General features: G+C 44.3%; 4 protein-coding genes across 4 annotated transcripts; 2 read left to right on the top strand and 2 right to left on the bottom strand.

The window, feature by feature from the left end:
* Nucleotides 1-4202: 4202 nt before the first annotated feature.
* Nucleotides 4203-5396, top strand: INS49_005529 (uncharacterized protein; the record flags this gene model as incomplete). Its single annotated transcript, XM_043166308.1, has 4 exons — nt 4203-4469; nt 4563-4739; nt 4801-4817; nt 4880-5396. 4 exons carry the CDS (start codon nt 4203-4205, stop codon nt 5394-5396), a joined length of 978 nt encoding a protein of 325 aa, XP_043017088.1.
* A 9376-nt stretch (nt 5397-14772) lies between these two features.
* INS49_005528 (uncharacterized protein) lies at nt 14773-17689 on the bottom strand (the record flags this gene model as incomplete). The annotated part of the gene is made up of 8 exons (XM_043166307.1): nt 14773-14826; nt 14921-15066; nt 15130-15602; nt 15817-16225; nt 16556-16871; nt 16953-17105; nt 17168-17278; nt 17336-17689. 8 exons carry the CDS (start codon nt 17687-17689, stop codon nt 14773-14775), a joined length of 2016 nt encoding a protein of 671 aa, XP_043017087.1.
* A 1135-nt stretch (nt 17690-18824) lies between these two features.
* INS49_005527 (uncharacterized protein) lies at nt 18825-19682 on the top strand (the record flags this gene model as incomplete). The annotated part of the gene is made up of 1 exon (XM_043166306.1): nt 18825-19682. One exon carries the CDS (start codon nt 18825-18827, stop codon nt 19680-19682), a length of 858 nt encoding a protein of 285 aa, XP_043017086.1.
* An 887-nt stretch (nt 19683-20569) lies between these two features.
* Nucleotides 20570-23061, bottom strand: INS49_005526 (uncharacterized protein; the record flags this gene model as incomplete). The annotated part of the gene is made up of 5 exons (XM_043166305.1): nt 20570-22342; nt 22414-22498; nt 22578-22673; nt 22796-22842; nt 23008-23061. The coding sequence occupies 5 exons, from the start codon at nt 23059-23061 to the stop codon at nt 20570-20572; spliced, it is 2055 nt and encodes a 684-aa protein (XP_043017085.1).
* Between the last annotated feature and the right edge of the window lie 200 nt (nt 23062-23261).

Raw genomic sequence — 23261 nt, 5'->3', positions numbered from 1 at the left:
TCAAGTTTCAATCCCATGAGAGCCAACATCGAGGAACCTCCTAGAAAGCGAAACACAGGCTCCGAATTCCCTGCGGCAGAACTGGCCCCGCCATCTGGTCCTATGATGTGTTTCGTTGAGGACCAGTCTGGTACCCAAGACGACCTATATGGCAGTGAACCTAGGCCATCCACCTGCTTGATAAGGTCCACGCTTCCTGTTGCCTCCATGAGAGCAACCATTGTTTCTCGGTAGACCGTTGCCGCAGTTTTGTTGTAATGTGGTTCCGGTACCATTACACCAGACGCCTTGAAAAGGCCATATAAACCAATCATCTTGTCTCTTGGGTCTGTAGCCTTTGAAAAGCGCACCTCCGCGATGAACTTTCCCAGTGCTTTGTCGATCGAGGCGGTCTCAGTCCGGGCTGAATGCAACAGTTTCCTCCCTAAGAAATGAACGGCAAACAGATTCCAGAGAATAGACATAGCGGCCCCAACATTGTGGTTCCCCTGCCCCATCAAATGGGAGCAAATATCTCTGGCTTCGAGCAAAGCATCCAAGGACGCTTCACGCCCCCCGTAGACCAGAATCGCTTCTTTACTAAGCACGACTTCCTGGATAATCCATAATCTCTTGAACCAAGGTACACAGGCCAGGAATTCGTTCAAACCTAATGATGATTAGACGAAATATCAGGCCAGTAATTGCAAGCTAAGCTCAATAAAGAGAACCACTGACTTGTACTGTTTACTCCAAATGACTCGTTTAACTCATTCGCCACTTGCAAGAACCGAGTTTCTTTGTTGTGAAAGTCTGCCGAGGCTTCTGCAAGTCTGACTAGCCAAGCAAAGTTCTTGACGTGGAGTTCGCTGCTCAGGAATTCGGGCTTTCCACTTGACGCAGTCTCATTCTCTAGCCAAACCAGAACTCGAGAAGCTCCTTTGTATATGTCGCCCATGATTTGCACCTGATGGGTTTTTTCCTGCTCACTTGATTGATTGATGCAGATCGCATCTATCCATAGATCCCGAGTCCTGGTATCCGTTGTTGGACGAAAGTGTCTCAGCGCAGATTTGCAGTTAATTGTGATCTGGAGGCGCTGTCCGGAGCAGAATATTGTTTGACTCGGTTTTTGTCCCCCCCAACAATAAGAAAGAGCTTCGTATTGAGGCTCCTGAATGTCGAGGGACCTGTTAACCAGGTCGCAACGAATACTCGATCCGGGGTCACTGGCGCCATGAACCCTAAGGATGCGGAAATCGCGCGCAGTCTCAATGCCTGTATAACTGTACTCCATCTCGGCCGGTAAACACTCAAGTTGTACAAGAGTGCGTCAGAAACATTCAGATGTTGTGGGCCTGGCAGTATGAAAGATATACGTGGCCGCTCCGTCAATTGAGTATGTTCGGCCCTTCGCAAGGTTTGGTGAATAAACCAAATTACCACGTATATTTTGTTGCCAGCCCTATGCTTTTCGAATGGCCACAGGGATCAGCGGAGCAAATCGTGACCCAGAGCGTGTGTGTGTGTGTGTGTATGTGTATGTATATGTGTGTGTGTGTGTGTGTGTATGTGTATGTATATGTGTGTGTGTGTGTGTGTGTGAGAGTGAATGAGAGAGAAAAAGAGAAAAAGAGAGAGAGAGAGAGAGAGAGAGACAGAGAAATCCTTCCTGAGCCAGGCTAGAGCTATCAATTTCTCTTTCTTTATCACTAAGCTGTCAGCTAAATACTTCCAAAAGTACATCTCCTCTAGCTTATACAGCATATAGATTTTGAAATTAAATAATTTATATAAAGATAAACTTTAAGTAATTAAATTAGTTTAAAAAATACTTAACGTATGTATTTAATAAAATTGGTTTATTATATTATACTTTAAAATAAAAATAATTTTAAATCATAGCTTAAATACATTATTTTTAAAGTTTTTAAAGTTTAAAGCAGTTTTTAATGGTGTAATAAAGTTTATAAATTTAATTTTAACTTATGACAAAAAGGTAGGCTTTCACACCCTGTAAAAATGCTTAGAGGCCTTAATTAGTAGTTTTCTATAAGTACTGAAATATAAAAGCCCTACGGCCTGCCTGTGGCACCCTCCAAGAAACAAGCTGCTAACCGGTGAAGCTGGGCGATTCCCCATCAACCATGAAGTGCCCAGTCCGACCCCCCAAACATCAGCCACTTACTCTGCGCTGTGCTAGATGCAGGTATTGATCGAATCAGGAAGAAGAGCCTCGACTGCAGGTAGGATGAGCAGCATTTAATATGCGCAGGTTACTGCTCATATCATCCATGGTGCGGTGGCATCGGGCTCTAGGCTCCCACTGTATGACATATCGACCGAGCTAACGATACCCGGGCCTTCTTCAAGGATTCCCAATGCGATTGGGCTGACAAAGCTCACCGAGGTTGACGCCAGCATCTTGTGCACAAGACAGTCACCCGATGGAGCGTTACCACCGTAAGTAGATACTTGTGTGTGCCGTACTCGATCCTGGCTTCTGGACCGGTTAAATTCTGTATACAAAGCTTGAGACGATCGTCGTGTCAGCAGTGGGTGTCGACGGCGGACTTTGGATGACTAGCAGATACTTGTTCTTTCGCGGCAAGCAACCTGGCGGAATGATGCGGAGGTGGAGGCGGCATCATTGTCTATTTGTTGAAGGCTTTATTCCAGGAGAGGGATATTCGTTGCCTTGAGAGAGAAGTGTGGGTAGTATGAAGAGCAATATTCGAGTGGCTGCTTTGGGCTCCCTAGGTTCCCGGTCCCCGTGGTCGCCCGCGAGATATTGCACATCCCCGCAATATCCTATGAAGACTCGGTACACGTGGCCATTCATCTCCCTCTCCTCCAGAAAGAACCGACAAGAAGACTTCCCGAGCTCAGAATCGTTGCCACTGGCTACACCGGGCCACGAAAACTTTGCTCCGGCAAGAATATCAAGGCTGTGGAGTGGTGACACAATCTCAATAGTTTCATGTCTGGGTAACATCCTGTCCCGTGTGTACCCCATCACTATCTGCTTGCCCCGCGCCGGTAGGCTGTACGCGTTCGCGATCCCTCTGCTCATTCGTCCTTCGTCTACGCCGTGACCACCAACCGGATCTCCCGTCGCCCCACCTGCCCTGCACGACTTGCTCGCCGTGCGAACGTCGTCTTCTTCGATTCACCCGACGCAGCAGTCGCATCTGGATATCGAGCATGCAAGCGATGCGAGCCGGAGTCTGGTACGACAACCTCGCAAGATCGGCAGCGCGAGGCCGTCAAACAGGGATGCGAAATATTACAGCAGAGTCGGGGTGTGAGCAGGCTTAAGGATGTCGCCAAGCAAGTTGGGCTCTCACCACGGTATTTTCACGAGGTCTTTAAGCAAGGAATGGGGATGACTCCAGCCCAGTAGGCCAAGGATTGCAATCGAACAGAAAAGGATGGCGTGAACTCGAGTGCAACAACGCTGTCGTCGTCGGCACCAGGCTTCAATGACACAGGTGACTTTTGTCCGCCGTGTGATTTTGATATGAATACCCTTGCCTTTGGAAACGTGGAACACGAGTCGTCAAAACTGGTGCCTACAGCTCCAGGCACTGCACTTCCTGCGATTCTGGGGATGTTGGGGACGGATGATCTTGCGATGAGCGCAGAGACAGAATTTGCCGTCAGCAACGGTTCATTTGATAACGCTGGGGTGCTATCGCAGTTTTCAGATCTCAATGCTCCCTCCGTTGACAATGAGGGATATTTAGATATGTATCTGGATTACTCATGTCTATGAATTTAACATACTGGTGTCTAAATGTTGGTGGAAGGCCGGGCCAAGAAAAGCCAGTAGAAGCGTCACCTCTGCGGCAAGTGTTGGCCGTTGTATAGGGCAAGTCAAATTTGCATTGATGGCTGCCAAGTACCAAACAGTTAAGGAGAAGGTAAAGAGAAAGGAATGCCTTCACGAATCGATGAGTGAGTCAGAGTGATGTCAACGACATGGTTTATGGTTCTGCACTTTTGAAGTGACGCCCCTAGTTGCTGCCCAACTGTCCTCCCTGCTCACTACGAATCAAACTCGACCTGCCTGAGTGACTGCCTTGAGCCACACTGAATTCCCACTACTTGCCAAGAAGCCCAAGTCTCCGATTTCGCATGTTCTGTGAGCCATTCGACAACCTTCCTTCCAAGTATCGACCCATCCGCCAGCTCCTGTATTACAAGCCAACCACCAAGACAATATGGACTTCCTCAAAGTTCTCGGCCTGATCTCCGGCATCATAGGCTTCTGGTCCTTTGGCGATAACATGTTCCCAGAGCAAAAGGACATGTATTCCAACTACAAGGTCTTCGTTGGCATTGACGGTACTGCAAACCCCGGCGACCCCGGCGAGTGCTGCCTCACGGACGCTGGCGGTGACATTTACTACTCCAAGGTGTTCAACAGCTACGGACTCGAAATCGGCCACGGTGGTCAGTTTCCCAAACTCAAGTCAGGCTCGGACGAGGTATGTCGATGTGAAGCTGGCCCCTCCGAGGAACATGAGTTGTCGTTAGGCGCTTGGGAAAAGTTATGAGCATTCTAACCATTCTAACCATAGACCATTACCATGTGGCAGGTTCTTCCTCAACAGGCGGCCACCGTCGAGCTCTTCGCAGGCAAAGACGCCGTTTGCATCGCAGCGATTGGCGCAACGCTCCATGACGGCACTCATTGGGGCTGGGTCGGCGATTGGGGAAAGATATGCGGCATCGACTGGTATTACAGCGGTATTATGGTGCGTGAACTCGATGCGATTATTATATTCACGAACCATTGTTGACTGACATGCCCGACAGCAACCCCAATGGGACAAGTAAGACTATGACGCTGGAGCACCTCTCGATATCTAAGCTGACCACATGTGTCCTGCAATAGCAACAGCCCCCTGTGCACCTGGATCGACGCAGACCACTCCAAGGGCCTGAAAGCCGGCGGAATAGCCATCACCTGGACCGGCTTCACGAACACCGTCCTCCCCGTCGACGGTGGCGTAGCAAGGTGCGGCACCTACTTCGGCGCGTGGGACAAGGAAGGCGGCAAGTCGGTCATCAACGCGACCGCGGACAGCAAACAGCACCAGGCCGCGAACGGTGACGAGTCAACCCGCCGCCGGCGACTCAACAACGACCGCCGCCTCGTAGTCAGCTCCTTGCCTGCCCACAGCGCGGACGAGCTCTGTCGGCACCCAACCTCCCGTGGGCCTAGCTTCGTGTCTCTGGCGGAGGGCACTCACTGCAACATGGAGACCCGGGAGATCCTGCCGCTCTGTGCGGATGGCCTGACGACGGGCTGTTTCGATCTCGAGGCAGAGACGGGCGTGGACCGCACCTCGTCGTTTGGGCGCCGTTCAGGTGTCGGTTCACTCAATGCGAGCCGCGTCATCTACTGGTAGGAGGGGTGAAGGAGAATGGCTGGACCTCAAATGGCAAATACCGGTGCACATTAGCAAAACAAGTGAAGGACTTGGGTCGTGCTAGCTTTGTGACTGCTCAGACATGGCTATGATAATGCGAAGACTCTTGGGATTATCAGAAAACCGCCTCAGTTGCTGTGCGTTGAAGCCTCCACGGTGAATATGAGATTTCACATTGGCAACTCTCATAGGTGCCTCTTCAGAGCCGGCGCCACATGGTTGTTTCCGGTCGATCTGCATCCCTTCAGAGTGCATCCTTCCCGACATAATTTTTCTTGGCGCGCCTACTGTTAGTGCACGCACCTAAATTACCCTACACTGCTTAATAATAGCCCCCCTTTTAGCTAAAAAAGCTATAACCTTAAGTTACCCTTCTCCCTAGGAATGGTAAATAAACTATTATTAATGCCGGTAAGGGCTTTATAGCCTTAAAATATAAATGCTAATGCCTTTATATATTTCCTTAAGTTAGTTATACTTAATAATTTATAGTATATAAAGTAAATAAAGGTTTTAAATATTAAGGCCTTGCTAAAAATTAAACTTAAAAAGAAGGCTGCTATTTTTATTAAAATTATTATAAGGGCTTTTACTTTATAATTAAATAAAATAATTTAATAAGCTATAATTAAGAAAAAGATTTTAAGAGCTTTAAGATATAATTTAAATATATTTATAACCTTTTTTATAAAGGCTTATAAAAAAAATTATTATATTAAAATTTAAATAATAATTAACATTATATTTACTTACTTAAATATTATAATTTTTATTATTAGCAATAGCTAAATATATACATTATTATGCATTATATTAAACTTAATTAATACCTTTTAATTAATAAAGAAAGTTTCTTAAATAAATATTATTAAAGCCCTTATAAGCAAAGTTAATAATAATATTTAATATATTTTAAAATAATAAATTACTTATTAATATAATAGCTTAAGCTTTATAATCTTTAACTTACCTACCTTAGCCTTAATATAATTAGGGAAGTTAAGTATAAATTATAATAATTAAGGGGCTAAAAAAGATCTTTAAATCCTTTTCTTGCTATAAAATAGGAATATAAAATATAGATTAGTGCTTAGGTAAAAAGCTTTCGCTCTTAAAGCCTAAATTTATTAAGCCTTAGGTTTTATATTAATAAATATTTCAAACCTTAATAATATAAAGATAAAATATATTATTTAATTAATAATAAAAGCTATTTAAAATAAGTTTATATTCTTAAAAGCATGAAGCGAAGTTATGTAATTAGCAATAGCAATAAATATAATGCTATTAAAAACTTAATATAATTATATTATTTTATTAATTTTATAATTTTTTTAAGGAATTTAAAAAGTAAGAAACTTAATATATATAATAATAATTATTAATAAAAAGGTAAAAGCATAAATTAAACTTTAATTAGTATTATGCAAGTTATTTAAGTATATATTAAACTTAATTATGGGTAAGGGCTTTTAAATTATTTCCTTTCTTTATAAAATTAAGGCCTTTAAGCTATTTAAATGCAACAAGTTTTTCTAGCTAATTAATAAGAAATTAAAGTTTAAACTTTATAGCTTAAGCTGCTAAGAATATTATAATAAAAAATAATGTAATTAGTAAATATAGTATTATTATTATAGGGATAAGATGGATTAGTATTAAGAATTAAAGTATAATAAATTAATATATTGTATTAATTGCTATAAATTATATAAAGTAAATTATAAAAACTACTTAGCAGCTCTTTATTAAGAAAAGAGGCGCCTTATTTACTTAATAAAAAAAGCCCTTAAAGCAATTTATAAAGTTAAAAGTAAGTAATATATTATAATTAATATATTGCCTTAAAGCTTAAGATTAAAGTTAAAATAGAATTTAATGCTTATAATGCTAAATAATAACATTATAATATAAGAATAGGAATGAAAAAAAGTAGTAAGTATATATTTAATAATACTTAGCTATATACTATTAAATAGCAATAAAGAAAATATTAAAATACTTATAATATAGTAAAAATTATAATATATAGCTATAAGTAATAAAATATATAATTTATAAAAAATAATTTATAATAAGTTTAAAGCATTTAAAGATTATAATAAAGATATTATATATAAATAAAGGCTTTTTATAAAATAACTTAGCAATAAGGCAAGTATTAATATTAAAAAACCTTATGCTAATATAAAATAATATTAAATAAGCCTTAAAGATATATATTACTTTCTTATAGCTTTATTTTAAATAATATATAAATATTGCCTTAATTTAAAAACTATAAATTAAGTTTTTAATAAAAATTTAAAATTACCTAACCTTTAAGTTTTATATATTAATTAATAAATAATATAATATTTTAAATAAACTTTAAGTTGCAATATATATATATAAAGATGCTGTATTTTAAATTAAGTAGTAATATTTAATTTACTTAAGGAACTTGCTTTAGCTTATAGTAAATAATATTATTATTTTTAACTTTTATTAATAACTAAGGATTAATAAGGTTTTAAAGTATTTTATTAGCTTAATATTATTAAATAAATGCATTATAAAGAATAATATAAATATATATAATAAACTTTAAGAATTAAAAATAAGCAGCATTAATAAGGGAAATGCTTTAGCCTAATAGTTATTAAACTTAGAAATAACTTATATAAAATAATTAAAAATTAATATATAAAGGTTAAGTTATATCTTAAACCTTATCTTTTTTAATATTCCCTTTATAAAAACATAAGTTTAAAAAAATCTTTAAATAAGATTAAATTATAAGGTCTTTATTATAATAATATTAAGGTAAGGCAATTAACTATTAATGTAAAATGCAATATAAATACTAAAGATAAAGCTATAAGTATTTATAAAGCTTATTATAATTATATTTATATAATTACCATCCTTAAAGAATATTTAAAATAAAAATAAGGCAGCAATAAATAATTAAATTTAAAAGTTTAAGGAAGCCTTTATAAAAGTTATTTAAGTTATTAAATCCCTTAATTAAAAATAAATAAAGGCAACCCCTTAATAAACATTAAAATATAAAGCTACTTAAAAAGCATATTAAAACTTAAATAAATAAAATTTATAAAAAAAAGCCTTAAATAATAAATAATACTTTTATTATATAATTTAAATAGCAAAATAAGAATATTAATGAAAGATTATTAACTTAGCTAATATTAATTAAAAATTATATATTATAATAAGATAATATAAACTAAGGCTAAGATATAAGTCCCCCTTGTTTAAAATTAAAAATAGCATAATAAAGTTAATTAAAGGCAAGGCTTTAAAGTTAGCTAAGCTTATTATATAATGCTTTATTATAAAAAATAACCTTATAAAAAACCCGCTAAAAGGCTAAGCGCTAAAAAAGGCAAAACTAATACTTAACTGCATAAGGGATGCAATTAAAAAGAAAGTAAAAGCATATATAATTAAAGTTAGCAGTATTTTATTAAGGGTTAATTAAATTATAATTCATCTCCTTAAAGCTATATAGCTTGCCTTATAAAAATATATAAAAGCCCTTTTTAATAAATATTTAAGGATAGGATATTATTCTTAATTATAAAGAAAGGTAAAAGTTATAATAATTCTTAAAATAAAGAAGCCTAACCTATCCTTATATTATTTATAGCGCTTAATTATACTTATTTTATACTTAAAAAAAAACCTAAAGCAAATTATAATAAAGAAAATAATATAAGCTGCCCTTAAGAAAGGAATTATTAACTTATAATAAGCTAGCGCCTTACTAAAGTACTTAACTATAAACTTAATCATAGCCTTTATATATAATACATAATAAGCACTAGCTATATAAAAAGTTATCTTAATTCTTATAATAAATATTTAAGAGGCTTTTAATATATTTTTATAAAAATAATTTTTATAATAAATAAAGGCTTAAGGCTAATTACTTTACTTATTATATATAATAAATAGCTTTTTAAGTAAAAAATAAGTATAAATTTACTTAAAAAATATTATTATTAAGTTCCTAAATATAATTTATAAAATGCTATAAAGCTTATCTTAATCCTTATTAATCTTCCTTCTTTACCTTATAAAGCTATTTTAAAAAGATATAATCTTATACTTTAAGTATACTAATAATCTTACCTTAAAATAAGTAAAAAGAATATTTAATAAAAACGCGCTTGACTTAGCTAATAATATATATAATATTTTAAGCTAAGGAAATAAAAATAAAGTATTTTTTACATTAAAAAAGTATAAATTACTATATATTATAAAGCAAAATAATAATTATAACCTTTTCATTAAGGTTAATAATTAACTTATAATTAACTTAGTAAAAGTTTAAAGCGGAAATTTAAGAATAAATAATAGGAAATTAATTTAGCTAACCTTATGCTAACTTAACATCTTCTTAAATTAAAAACTTATCTTTTAGCAATATATAATAAAAAGGTACAGCAAGGCAATATAAGTAGTAAACTACTTACACAACTTAGCAAATATTAAGTATAAACCCTTACCAGCATTTATATATATAATAGCAAAAATATACATTTTATTATTACTTTTATATAAGGCTAAAACATAATATAATAAATAAATAAAGCCCTTTTATAATTAAGTATAAGTAAGAAAGCTAAAGGTTAATGCAAGGATTAAATAATATATTAAATAAATACAAAAAGTTATTTCCACCATAATATAAGCCATTTTGCTAATTTAGTAAATAACGCTAAATAAAATTCTCTATTAAAATATAAGGTTGCTTATAGTAAAATTAACTTTTAAAGAATTATATCTTTACTTTATATATAAATTATAAAAGTTAAATAAGGTATATCTACTTATTTATAAGATAAAGATGCTAAAGGTTGCATTAAGAAGAAACTAAAGTATGCCTTACTATTTATATATTAAGGTATAAATAGCAAAAAGCATGTTTTTACATATAATACATAAATTAATTCTTATAAAGCCAAGGTATATATTAAGAAGTTATATTAACTTAATAAGGAGATAATTAAAGATAAAGGCTGCTAAGAAATTTATAAATTAATTTACCTTTTAAAACTAAAAGCAAGTAATTATCTTTTTAAATAATTTTAAGAAATAAAATAAATTAAGTTATAGCTATGTAATTTACTTAAACTAGCTAAAGGATATAGTTTTTATCATTATAAGGTTATGTATAATTAATATATGCTTTATAGTATTTAATATAAAGGCTATTAAAGCTTTATAAGGACTTAAGCATGCTAAGATAGCTTATTTAAGATAGCTTATTGTAATGGGCTTGGGCTGGAAGCCCAAGCCTTATAGTGGCTGGCTAGGTAATCCAAGGGAGCTTGGATTATTACGTACCTTTTGGCTTAGTTAAAAGGTTGCTGCTTTTGCAGCTTATGGGAGAAGGCGCTAACCAGCCTGCAGCCCCTCTGGGGCCAGCCCATAACACTTATTATAATTTACTTAAATAATATATTAATTATTTAATGCCTTTAAGAATAAATGTTAATATTATTATAATAAGCCTTTTTATAATTTTATAAAGAAATAAAAAGAAGAATAGTTATAATAAGGTAAAGCCTAAATTATATAAATATTTTAAGGAATAAAGCAGCTAATAAGCTAGCTAAGGCTAAATAAATAGCAAACCCAAACCTTAACATAAGCCTTATTATATTAAGGATTAAAAGCATAATATATTATAAGCTAAAAAACTTTTAATACAAATATTAAAATAAGGTAAAAAATAAGCTATTAAGTAAATATTACGTTTTTAACTTAAATTATAAGATAAAATGCTTATTAAAGCTTTTACTTAATAAAATATAACTATATTACTATTTAACAATAAAAATAAGCTATAGCAACTTTATATAATATTATAAACATTTTAAATATAATAATGCTTAGCTAAACTATAATTATAAAAACTTAAAGGTCCTAAAGCATTTTATTTTTTATTAAAAGGTTTTAACATAATTTACCATTTAATTATAGCCTAGGAATTAGCCATAATAACTTTCATATATAACTTAGGAAAAAAGGATATACCTTAATAAATTAATAAAAAAGTTAAATACCTTTAAGAACTTTTTAAAAAATATATAATTTTATTTATAAATTTATATATAATAAGGCGGCAATATATAAGTTAATAACTTATAAGAATAGTTATAAATTATCTTATAAAGCATATATAAGGATAAATAACTAAAAGTTTCTTTTATTATAAGAAAATAATTTATATTTTTCTTAAGGTTTTTATTTTTTATTTTTTATTTATTTATTTATAATTATTATGGAATATAATATAATAATTAGCATGCTTTTTATAATAAAGTAATATATAATAATATATTATGCGCCTTAAATTACTTCCTTATTTGCCTTAATAAGTATATAATATAAATTAGGATTAAACTAAAAGTTAATACTTTTTATATTTAGCAATAAAGGTATTATAAAAATAATTTATAAATTATTTTAATATTTTCTTTTAGCAAAATTTACTTTAAAAAGCTATTTATAATTTTTTTATAAAAGAAATGCTAAGAAAAAGGGTTATATGTTATTAAATATAAGTTATTAAATAAGGAAGGGGTATTTTACTCTAGAATCAGCTTAGCATGCCAATATGCCCTTTGGGAGGCAAGCTCGTTTATCCGCTATGTAGAGATAGCACGGCGTTAAATACTACTTACTTACTTACTTTTCCCTTCAGAGTGGCAGCAAGGAGACTCTATCTAGCTCTTTCTTCCTTCCGCCAAATCTCGTTCCTCGTCAATAGACCGGGTCCTTTCAATGCCAACATCAAAAACTTTCCTCAAGGAATAAATTCTGCGTGAGCACTGGTATGTCGCAACCGTCCTTCCAAGGTTGGTACTAATCGTTAGTTCCCGCGGGATTGCCACGCCCCTCAGTCCTCTCTCCCGCGGTACTTAGCTCAAGCAGCATGTGTGACGAGGAACAGCCCGTCGTATCTGTCCACACCCTGCCCTTTCAATGTCGTCCACCGGCTCCCGACGTGCTCATCACGGTCTCAGGTGATCAATCATCCCCAGGCTCATGGCGTCCCTGAGAGGACAGGCCGTGCTTGGGCCTTATTCTCGGTCTTTATTCCATTGCGTGGTGTCGCTTCGTCTGGTGCAACAATGCCACGGTCTTGGCGCACCGGCCTGGCGCGTCCCTAGCCTGGACTGCCGTGCCCTATCCACCGTCAACAAATATGCCAAAAAGCGCGCCAAAGAGCTCTCCAAAGAAGCAATATCCACTATCCTAAGCTGCAGCAGTACAAACAGTACAGAGGCGCCAAAACACAAGTCAAAAAAACGTCGGCCAAAAAGGAAACCCGAGGCGCCGGGTGGCAGGAGTGAGCTGCTCCATGTTGACGGCCCACGGCTCTCCCCGGAGCAGGCCGAGGTCGTCGAGCTCGCCGCCAGCGGCCGCAACATCTTCTACACGGGGTCAGCAGGATGCGGCAAGTCGACCGTCCTGCGCGCCCTGGTGCAGCGGCTGAGCCACATGGGCAAGCGCGTCAGGGTGGTCGCCCCGACCGGCCGGGCCGCGCTCGCCATCAACGGGACGACCACCTGGACCTTTGCCGGTTGGAGCCCCAACTCGCACAAGCTCGGCATCGAGCAGCTGAGGGCGATGGCGAGGAAGAAGAACAGTGCGGTCCGGAGGCGCTTCCGGCGGACGGACGTGGTCATCATCGACGAGGTCAGCATGGTGGAGAACCTGCACCTGGAGCGCCTGAACCAGGTCATGAAGGCGGCGCGGCACAAGCGCGGGTACCCGGCGCAGGAGTACCCGTTTGGCGGCGTCCAGGTCATAGTCACGGGTGACTTTGCGCAGCTCCCGCCTGTGCGGCCGTTCAGGCACTGCATGGAGTGCGGCGGTGAGATGGAGTTGGATGTGGAAGATGAGACGCACCACTGCGGTCGGTGCAGTGCGAAATACCACGAGAGTGAGAAATGGGCTTTCCGGAGCAAGGCCTGGGAGGAGTGCAACTTTGCTTACGTGCATCTTGACACGATACACCGGCAACGCGATGCAGACTTCATCTCTTTATTAAACAAGTGTCGACTGGGCGAGGCGTTTACGCCGGAGGAAGTGGACCTCCTGATGAACCACGAAACAAACACTACGGGAGCCGTTGAGCTGTACTCGACGCGCGAGGAAGTTCGCCTTGTGAACGAGAGGGGGTTTCGGAACTTGGTCGCAAAGTCGTATTCGTTCCAGTGCCGTGACACCTTTGTCTGGAACAGGGAGAAGCACCCACACCTAGAGGGAAGGGGCGAGAAGCACGCAGATGGGTCCTTGAAGTCCCTCGATGAACATTCCATGGACCGTCTGGTGGAGCTCAAATGCGGAATGCCGGTCGTTCTGCTGGTCAACCTCGACATGAACAACGGGCTTTGCAACGGCAGCCAGGGCGTCGTTGTTGGATGGACGTCGCCTGACGGGAGCGGGACACAGCTATCTCCCAGCTCTGGTGACCACGCCGGGCTCAAAGAGATCGAGATAACTACCTACGAGGAGACCGTCCACGAGCCGGTCTGGCCCATCGTTCGCTTCGGCAACGGCATCGAGCGCCCCATCCGAGCCGAGTGCCAGGTGAACGAGCTCGGTGACGACGAGCCCTACTCGCTGCTGTGTCGCACGCAGATACCCCTCACGCCCGCCTGGGCCCTCAGCATACACAGGGCACAGGGGATGACGCTGGACAAGGTCAAGGTCGACGTGTCAAAGGCATTTGCCGATGGCCAGGTATACGTTGCGCTGTCGCGCGCCACGAGCCTGCGGGGCCTCGAGGTCGTGGGAAATGCTAGAGGGCTGGCGGTTGGGGTGGGTGGGAACAAGGAGGTTAGGTCTTTTTACAAGCAGAACTTTGGGCGGTAGAACCATAAAGACTTGCAAAGACTAGAAGGGAATGATACAGCGGCACTGATACCCTGTGAAGCCTTTATATTTGTAATTATGTGTATGATGTGAGCGCTTAAATTAGGCTGGTTACTGCAGCCTGAGAATAAGTAATTTCATGGATTTCATTTCTCTTGTCTACGAGACCAAAGCACAGGGCTAATGGCTTAATAGAGGCAGGTTTGTGACCCCTCTCTGATGGATATGATAACGGCCCGAAAATTCATTTAAGTAATCAAAGAAATGCCAAATGTATTTAATTGTACATTGACATTCATTTAAGCCCATTCCGGGGGTGTTTTGGGTAATTGATTGTCTATGAGTGTATGCTTTATCCACCTGGTTGGACCCCCCCCCCCCTCGGGCTTTATACTGGAAAGATTGTGTTTCTTCATGGAATAGTGAATAGCTTGATATTGTTTCTAAGTTATATCTAACTAGGCAACCCGCAAAGCCGAAGGTCGGAGGGGAAGATGGATATCAGCAACTGTCACATTATACTTAGACAAGGTGTTCAAATGCATCAGCACATTTCGCTGCACTGGCGGAACTCTTCGCGTCGGCATATTCTCAGGGAATACCTTCCCGATTTTGATGAAACCGGCCTCCATGATCTTCCTTCTGACAAAGCTCAATTCCGTTCCGGGGACGCCTGATCGCTGCAGTGGGTCTTGTGGGTCGAACGCTTGAAACCGCTTCTTCGAGGTTGCCAGGAAGGATGAAAAATCTGGGTTTCACTTGTTAGTGAATGCTCGCAAAAGATTCATGATGTGCTACTTCGAATACTTACCAAGATTGACCATCTTCGACATAAAATCTGGCTTGTATTTGTACCAAGATTGCATTGTAGCATCGTCATCATGGGCGTAAGGCGTCCCTGCTCGTTGCTCAAGTGGAAATTTCTCCATTTTGGAATCGATGAAGAAGAACGTGCAGCCGTTTAACACCTTGTACTCCCAGGCCCATCCATGCTCACTACAATATCCTGGGGTGGCATAGTCGGCCGCTGTGACTTGTTCAGGCGTACGAGGTCGGTTCGCCCCAGTCAAAAAGCCAGTGAACAAATGGCAGAGTTCATGGGAGAAAGTGATAGACAGGTGGTAGATAGCGGTGTCGTAGCTGGTCTTCATTGCTGCAAGGTCTCTCGCCACCGAGCTTTGCGCTTCCTTTAGCCGTTCTTTCTCTTTCCCGTCTTTCTCGTTGTTCACTTTCTTCTTGCTTGCTTGTAGCTTCTCTTCCAGTTTGTGAATGGCATTTGCTATGCTGATGGCCTGATCAACCATCTACTCACAAGACGTTAGTTCACATTTGATTTATAGATCAGTTTTTTGGCCGGACAAGGAAGGGTTTCTTGTTCTTAACGATCGAGGAAAGCAGCGTAGGGAGGTGAAGGACTTAGTAAATTGAAGACGACAGTGATGTGTTGAGTTGAGGGGAAAGTTAGATACTTGCAGCATCTCTGACCTCTGAGACTTACGCATTGGTGGATATATAGGCGCCCGCCAAGCTTTTGCTCATTTCCGCGATGTCGGTGCCCCATGCTGAATTATGCGTCATTCCGTCGGCAGAAGGCGGAAGAGTCCTCGTGGCATAGGTAGTGGGAAAGTCTGCGCGCACCTTTTTCAGGAAATCGTTAACCCAGTGCTTCATCTCACTTAGAGGCCTCTCCTTGTCTCCTGTATCATATACGTTCGCGCCCGCTTCTCGGGTGTCTTGATCGTCAGCCTTTCTGAAGTTGCGTCGTTCCAGTATTATCTTAGAGGCTGTTGCCACCAACGCTGCATTTCCGACTTCGTGCTCGAGAAATCTCAAGCCAAGGTGGATACAATGTGCAAGGAGTTTGAACCTGGGGTCGCCTTTGGGGATCATTACGCAATCGCTGAGCTCTGCGCCGCGGTAAGAGACATCAAGTCCCCATCTTTTGTCGCAAAAAAGTCGCAGATTTCCAATGAGGACGGGGTCTGGACTGGAAGATGGACCTCCGGAACTCCCAGAGCCTCGAGGGTTACCGCGTATCGGCATCTGGGTCGAGCCAGTTCCTTGTCCAGTCGATGAGCTGCACATAGAAGAGTCCATGATATCGTTCGATATGCTTTAGAGCACATGAAAGTAGCAGTAATTACTCATTCTTCCGTCGAATAATAAGCTCCAGATAATTGCAATGACTGTCTTTCAAGTATTGGCAACATATTGCCCCCAAGTAAATCATGGCTCACGGTCGTGGCCCCACTCTGGATTTTCCACTGGATCCTCGTCGCATGCTCTGCACCTGCTCTGAAAGTGGTTATACCAATAGTAGCTTCTGAACCGAATCTTGCGCTCCCAACGATCCCTGTAGATATTGTACTTCGGGATGGAGATCTGCCAATCTCTCCGTATGCTTTCCTTATCCCCTAGTATCGGCAAAGGACATGGTGCCTTGCCAGGTTCTGACTCAAGAAAAAGGAGTAGAGATGCAGTCTGCTCGTCTTTCAAAGCGTATACATGGTCCGTAATCCCACGGCGCGAAGAATGGAACCAGACGCTGTTTTGCTAAGAAACTATTAGTTTGATTACTTTCCATTGATGGTGCTCCATAAGATGCTAAGAGCTTTGGGAGGGAAGTATGCATACCTCAGAGCCGCTCTCTCCTCGATCAAATAGGACAATTCCCCCAAAGATCTGGTCCTCCGCCCAATAGGCCGCGATGTCGGCATTTCCGTCAGGATATTGTTCGGGGTCATCGTAACGCCAGAGCGAGAACGGAGTTGATTTTTTCGGCGCCAACTATACTGCTCATAATGCTCATCGCTTGGAAACTTATCGCTCTTATGTAGTCCGCCATCAACCTGCTTGACGAGTTGGACTGCGATGGCATGCACTGCGACGGCGATGAGCTCGATCAGAGGCAATTTTGACGCCCGAGAGCCGACCGGAACGGATTGGTATCGATGCAAAACCTGGAGACATGCGTCAGAACATCGGAAGACAAGCTGGGAGCTCTTTTACTTATTCACATCAGTCCGGATGTCGAGTGCTCCAGAGTCAAAGGCCGTGCGAAAAGCTCTCGTCTTTTCTAATACACCGGGACACAACTCGCGGTGTTTAAAGACGGGCTCCTCCCTGTCAAGGCCGTAATGGCCAAGGCCGGAAACAACATCCCACAGTGGTAAGCCGTCAACAAGCTGCGCAAATGTTGACTCGGCGAGCTCCGTTGAGAGGACGTTTGCTACTGCGCGTGCAAATGCCACTAGATGGACCTCGTCCAGAGCCTGCTCTGCTCTACTCATCTCTAATTTCTCTGGTGGGGGCACATTGGCGTATTTCGGGTCTTCCTGCCCTGGGTAATCCCACCAAGGCTTGAGTGACATGATGGTGAGTCGATGTTGACTTGAAATATGATGGAGTTGCAAAATTCCGTCCGGCGCTTTAGATAGGTTGTGTCAGCTGGCTTGCAGGAAAGAACAAATGGATGGAGACAATCGTTGCTGCTAGCATGTTTATAAATTCATAGTTGCGGCACAGCAGGTAGGCCTAGGGGCATGCAGAGCGCACAGACCACCTGTAGCCACGAGGCCTGGGACTTTTGGAATAGAAAAGCTATCAGGACCTTCTCTTCCCTTTTGTCTTCTCTTCCTCCTCCTCCTCCTCCTCCTTCTTCTGCATGTAATGGTGGTTCCAACAACAGTAAATGAACACCGAATTGGTGATAATACATGGACAAAGTTTGAGCTTGAGCTTGAGTTCAGGTGCTCCTGCAGTATCTCACCAAGGGACCGTTTGAGATGCAAGATGGTGACTGGCAGCAATTTCCATTACACCCGGCTCTGGGCGGTAGAGGATAACTGATAATGACTCAGCGTGTAAGATTTCGGCGGCTCGAACCAATGTCATGCATTCACAGCCATAAGAGACGCAGAGAGTGATTCTAGCAAGAGGCCAAAAGAACACACTTTTGCTCGCATGTGGCTTGTCGCAGCAGCCCCGAACCCTGACAATGACACACGGCGGGATGGGGCGGCTAGACTCGGCCATTCCGACCAAGAGCTAGGGGGAGCTCGTGATACTGACGGAATGAATGCACACCACCTCAGCACAATTCGGATTTCCGTCGGTCATCTCGTCACGTCAACGACCAGATATACTGATATGCGAGCTGGTACCCACCCAATTGAGTCAATTGAACATCCCAACACGCCCACGACATAGCCAGCAACTCTCCTTCGCCGCCTTATCGTCCACACCTTCAGCCTTATCGTCCACACCTTCAGCCTGACGTTCGCGGACTGGCAAACTGGACCCCGCACATCCTCGCCGGCGCGCTCACGGCGGCTACTGTCCCCCCCAAGTCACACAGCCCGGCGATCGTCAAAGACTCGGTCCTGACCACCTCCCTCTGCTGGTCAAGATCGCCAGACCTAAGACCTTCAACTACCGGCCCTGGGTTACAATCCAACACACACACACACACACCAGTGTTCGGCCCCCATTTCCTGGACGGCCAACATGGCGACTCTCCCTGCGCAGCACCCCTCGCTGGCCATACACATGACAGACAGGGCCACCACCCCTCTGATATCATCCGCCTCCTCCTCTACTTCCTCGACATCCCCCTCCTCCTCCTCCTCAAAGCCACAAGCACAACAAGAACCACACCACTCAAAACAACAGAGAAAACGACACCCAACAACCTTCTCAACCTCCCCGCCCTCATCCGCCTCGCCCTCCTCCTCCACCCCTTCCTCAGCCGACGAAGACGACGAAGACGAGCCGCCCTCCCCGCGCTCAAGGCAGGCCGAAGCCCTGACATCCCTCTCCGCCACCGCCCTCCTCTCCTACGACGCTGCCAAGCGCATCGGCCGCGGCGCCCCGCTGCGCACAATGGTCGAGTACCCGGATGGCGGTCCCGTGGTCCTGCACAGCTACATGTGCCCCATGGGCCTCGCCCTCGGCGTCCCGGGCCGCAACACGAGCAACACGAGCCTGCACACCGCCGCCGGCGCGGTCGGGTCGGCGCAGGGGTCCGTCAACGGCGGGGATGACCGCGACGGCGACGGTGATGACGCGGGAGGGGGCGGGGGTGGTGGTCGAGGAGGAAGTGCTTCAGACGCGGTTCCCAGGGGCGAGGTAGGCAGGCGGACGCCTACCAGGCCGCTCTCGTTCGCCTTGGACCCGGCGGGGGACGATGGCGGGGGCGGCGGCGGCGACATGGAGGGCATCGACCCGAGCGACCCGCCCATGCTGACCAGCACCGTCGTCGCGCCCCGGGCGGAGGACCTGCGCGAGGCCAGGAGGGCGACGGCGAGGCTCGAGAAGGTGGCCAGGGGGTTCCAGGCCGAATGGGTTTCCACGGGCCGTCGGTGATATACCACGGGGAGGCAGCTTCGCGGCGGGATGGGGAGGGTTTCCTAATACCGCGCATGGCGCACATTGGTATCGCGACAAGCGACCGTGCCTGCCGATGTGGCTTTATTGAAAAGGAGTCTCGGATTCAAAAAGAAAGGGCGCCAAGTCCAGAGGGGCCAGAAGAGGCCCTTCTGTTTAATCAAGGCCTGGGCGGCCAACCAAACAAAACCAGGGGAGATGTGCAGATGCGATACAGGTCAGGTCAGGCCAACAGGCAGCAAAGCAGCCGGACGTGAATCAGAGGGATGGACAAGACCATCGGACAAATCCACCGCACCAAAAACACGGGGCAGGAACCGATATCGGGCGGTCGGGTCCGACCATTGTCAACATGCAACATTCGAGCTTGATAAAACAACAGCGCAACCAAAGGCCCCAGGGTGTGGATGACTGATCAGCCACGTGAGAGACGGGAAGGTCTAGGAAGGTTGTCAATCTGCATGAAGGGTGGAAGGTGTGCACTTGAAGTCGGACTCCTTGAGACTTTGGTCCAGGTCCGCTGCCACAAGGAAGAGCATGCGAAAGCGGGCAGGGGAGGAGTGACTCTCCTCCGTCAAAAAGTAGTCGAGGGACCACAGTACTATTTTTTAGAAAAGCCCATCTCGTGAACCTGTACCGGTGACATGTCTCAGCTGCCAGTCGAGCCCGGACACATAATTGGGTCATCACTCTTCAGAAAGGTAGCAAGACTCGGACTGATATGTCAAGTGCATCGAAATTCATTGATTGTGGTGTATGGTGTAAGTCTTCATAAACATGCACCGGAGTAGTCTATTTAAATACCCCTTGCTGCGAGCTCTGTATCATCCCTCGTAAACCTTTTCTACCCAGTCACAATCCCCCTTTTAGATGAGCTGCTGGAACGCCCGGTTGATGGGGGAGCGGATGTTGGGCACATCCTTCCAGAAGTCGATGGTGGCCTGTGCGCGCTTGGAGATACCCTCGGGCGTGAACTCAAACTTCTTGTACACATCCAGGTATGCGCCAGAGGCACCGAAGCGGTTCAGGCCGAACTGCTCGTGGGTATACCTCTCCCAGCCCATAGTGCTCATGACCTCAACAGACAGGGATGGGATGCCGTCGGGCAGGACGGACAGGCGGTAGTCCTTGGACTGGGCGTCGAACACCTCGAAGCAGGGGATGGAGACGACACGGGCCTTGATGCCCTTCTTCTCCAGCTCCTTGACAGCGTCGACGCAGATGCACACCTCGGACCCGGTGGACACCAGGGTGATCTGTGCGCCCTCGACCTCGTGCAGGACGTACCCACCCTTGGCGGCACGCTCGATCGTGGAGCTCTCGAGCTGTGGCAGGTTCTGTCGGGACAGGGCCAGGATGCTGGGGGTGTGCTGGGAAGTGAGGGCAACGTAGTAGGCGGCGCTGGTCTCGTTACCGTCGGCAGGGCGCCACACCATGCAGTTGGGCAGAGCGCGGAAGTGGGCCAGGGTCTCGATAGGCTGGTGGGTAGGGCCGTCCTCACCAAGACCGATCGAGTCGTGGGTGGCGACCCAGATGACGCGCTGCTGGGACAGGGCCGACAGACGGACGGCACCGGCGGCGTACGAGACGAAGTTGAGGAAGGTACCACCGTAGGGGATGATGGTACCGTAGGCGGCCAGACCGTTGAGGATGGCGCCCATACCGTGCTCACGGACACCGTACCGGATGTAACGTCCAGTGTAGTCGCCCAGGCCGGTGGATGGGGGCTGGAAGTCGACAGCATCCTTCCACCGGGTCAGGTTGGAGCCAGTCAGATCGGCTGAGCCACCAACCAGCTCGGGGATGACGGAGTGGATCTTCTGCAGGACGATCTCGGACAGCTTTCGGGAGGCGACAGCAGAGTCGGCGGGGGTGTAGACGGGCAGCGACTTCTCCCAGCCCTCGGGCAGCTTGCCGGACAGGCGGCGGGTCAGGTCGTCGTGCTCGGCCTTGTACTTCTCAGCGTAGCTGGCGAAGAGCTTGTTCCACTCCTGCTCAGCAGCGGCACCGGCAGAGGCAACCTTGCCGGTCAGGTCGTACACCTCCTGGGGCACAGCGAAGCTCTGCTCAGGGTTGAAGCCCCACTTCTCCTTGAGCTGCTTGATGTCGTCAGCCTTGAGGGGGGAGCCGTGGACACCGTGGGTGCCCTGGTTCTTGGAGCCGAAGCCGATGATGGTCTTGAGCTTGATGATGGTGGGCTTGTCCTTGACGGCCTGAGCCTCCTTGATGGCCTTCTCGATGCTGTCGAGGTCGCTGTCACCGTCGGAGACCTCGAGGACGTGCCAGCCGTAGGACTCGTATCGCTTCTTGACGTCCTCGGTGAAGGCCTGGTTGGTGTCACCGTCGATGGAGATGTGGTTGTCATCGTAGATGGCAATCAGGTTGCCGAGCTGCAGGTGACCGGCCAGGGAGGAGGCCTCTGATGAGACACCCTCCATCAAGCAGCCATCACCAAGGAAGGCGTATGTGTAGTTGTTGACCAGGTCGAAGCCGGGCTTGTTGTAGATGGCAGCGGTGTGGGCCTGGGCAATGGCGAGACCGACAGCGTTGCTAATTCCCTGACCCAGAGGGCCGGTGGTGACCTCGACACCGGGGGTATCGTGGGCCTCGGGGTGGCCGGGAGTGATGCTGTCAACGTGCTAGAAGCTCAGGTGTTAGCCAGATCATTCGCCTTGGTCTTGGCCCCCTGAGGACACGGCGCAAAACTTACACGGAAGGCCTTGAGGTCGTCGATGGACAGGGCATACCCGTAGAGGTGAAGCAGAGCATACTGAAGCATGCATCCGTGGCCGTTGCTGGAGAGTTGTTGAGGTCAGAAGCACGTCATGTTGACGCTGGCACGGAGGCCAGAGGCGCCGAGGGAGAACTACTCACGAGAGAACGAAGCGGTCACGGTTCAGCCAGTTTGGGTTCTTTGGGTTGAACTTCATGAACTTGCTGTAGAGAACGTGGGCCACGGGTGCCATGCCCCTGTATTGAGAGCATTGTCAGCGTAGTTCACAGGCTTTTTTTAATGCGCGCATGACCCCGCGGTCCTCAACATTTGGGTGGAGGGCGAATCGCGGCGAGGCAAAATCGAGAGAACAACGTACATGGGCGCACCAGGGTGGCCAGAGTTGGCATGGGCGGTCGCATCGGCCTAGAGAGAGAAATGGTGAGCACAATTGATCATATTGAGGCGTGGTTGCTGCAGGTTTTCATGGTGAAACAGCTCTCAACGGCGGCGGCGGCAACGGCGATGGAGGGGCAAGCTGGCCGTTGCCGCACGCTATGGAAGGAATGCTTGGCTTGATTCTCGACTTACGGCCAGGACCCGAATGGTGTTGATGGCGAGCTCGTCGGTCTTTGTGTAACCCATCTTGGCAGACTGTTTTTCGAGTTCAAAAAATGGTCTGGTGGATGGATAGATAGAGAAAGGTTGGAAGGTGTGAGAGTTGAAGATGTGAAGAGGAACAAGTTCCAGAAGGAGGGGTGAGGTAAAGAAGAGGGCAGGCAGGCGGGCCCAGTAAAATGGTTGAGCTTGCTTGAGCTTGGGCTCGGCCGCAGGCGTGGAAGGGC

The sequence above is a fragment of the Diaporthe citri genome (genome assembly GCF_014595645.1).
Source record: "Diaporthe citri strain NFHF-8-4 chromosome Unknown scaffold_18, whole genome shotgun sequence".
Taxonomy (NCBI): domain Eukaryota; kingdom Fungi; phylum Ascomycota; class Sordariomycetes; order Diaporthales; family Diaporthaceae; genus Diaporthe; species Diaporthe citri.
This window is presented reverse-complemented; position numbering and strand designations above follow the sequence as displayed.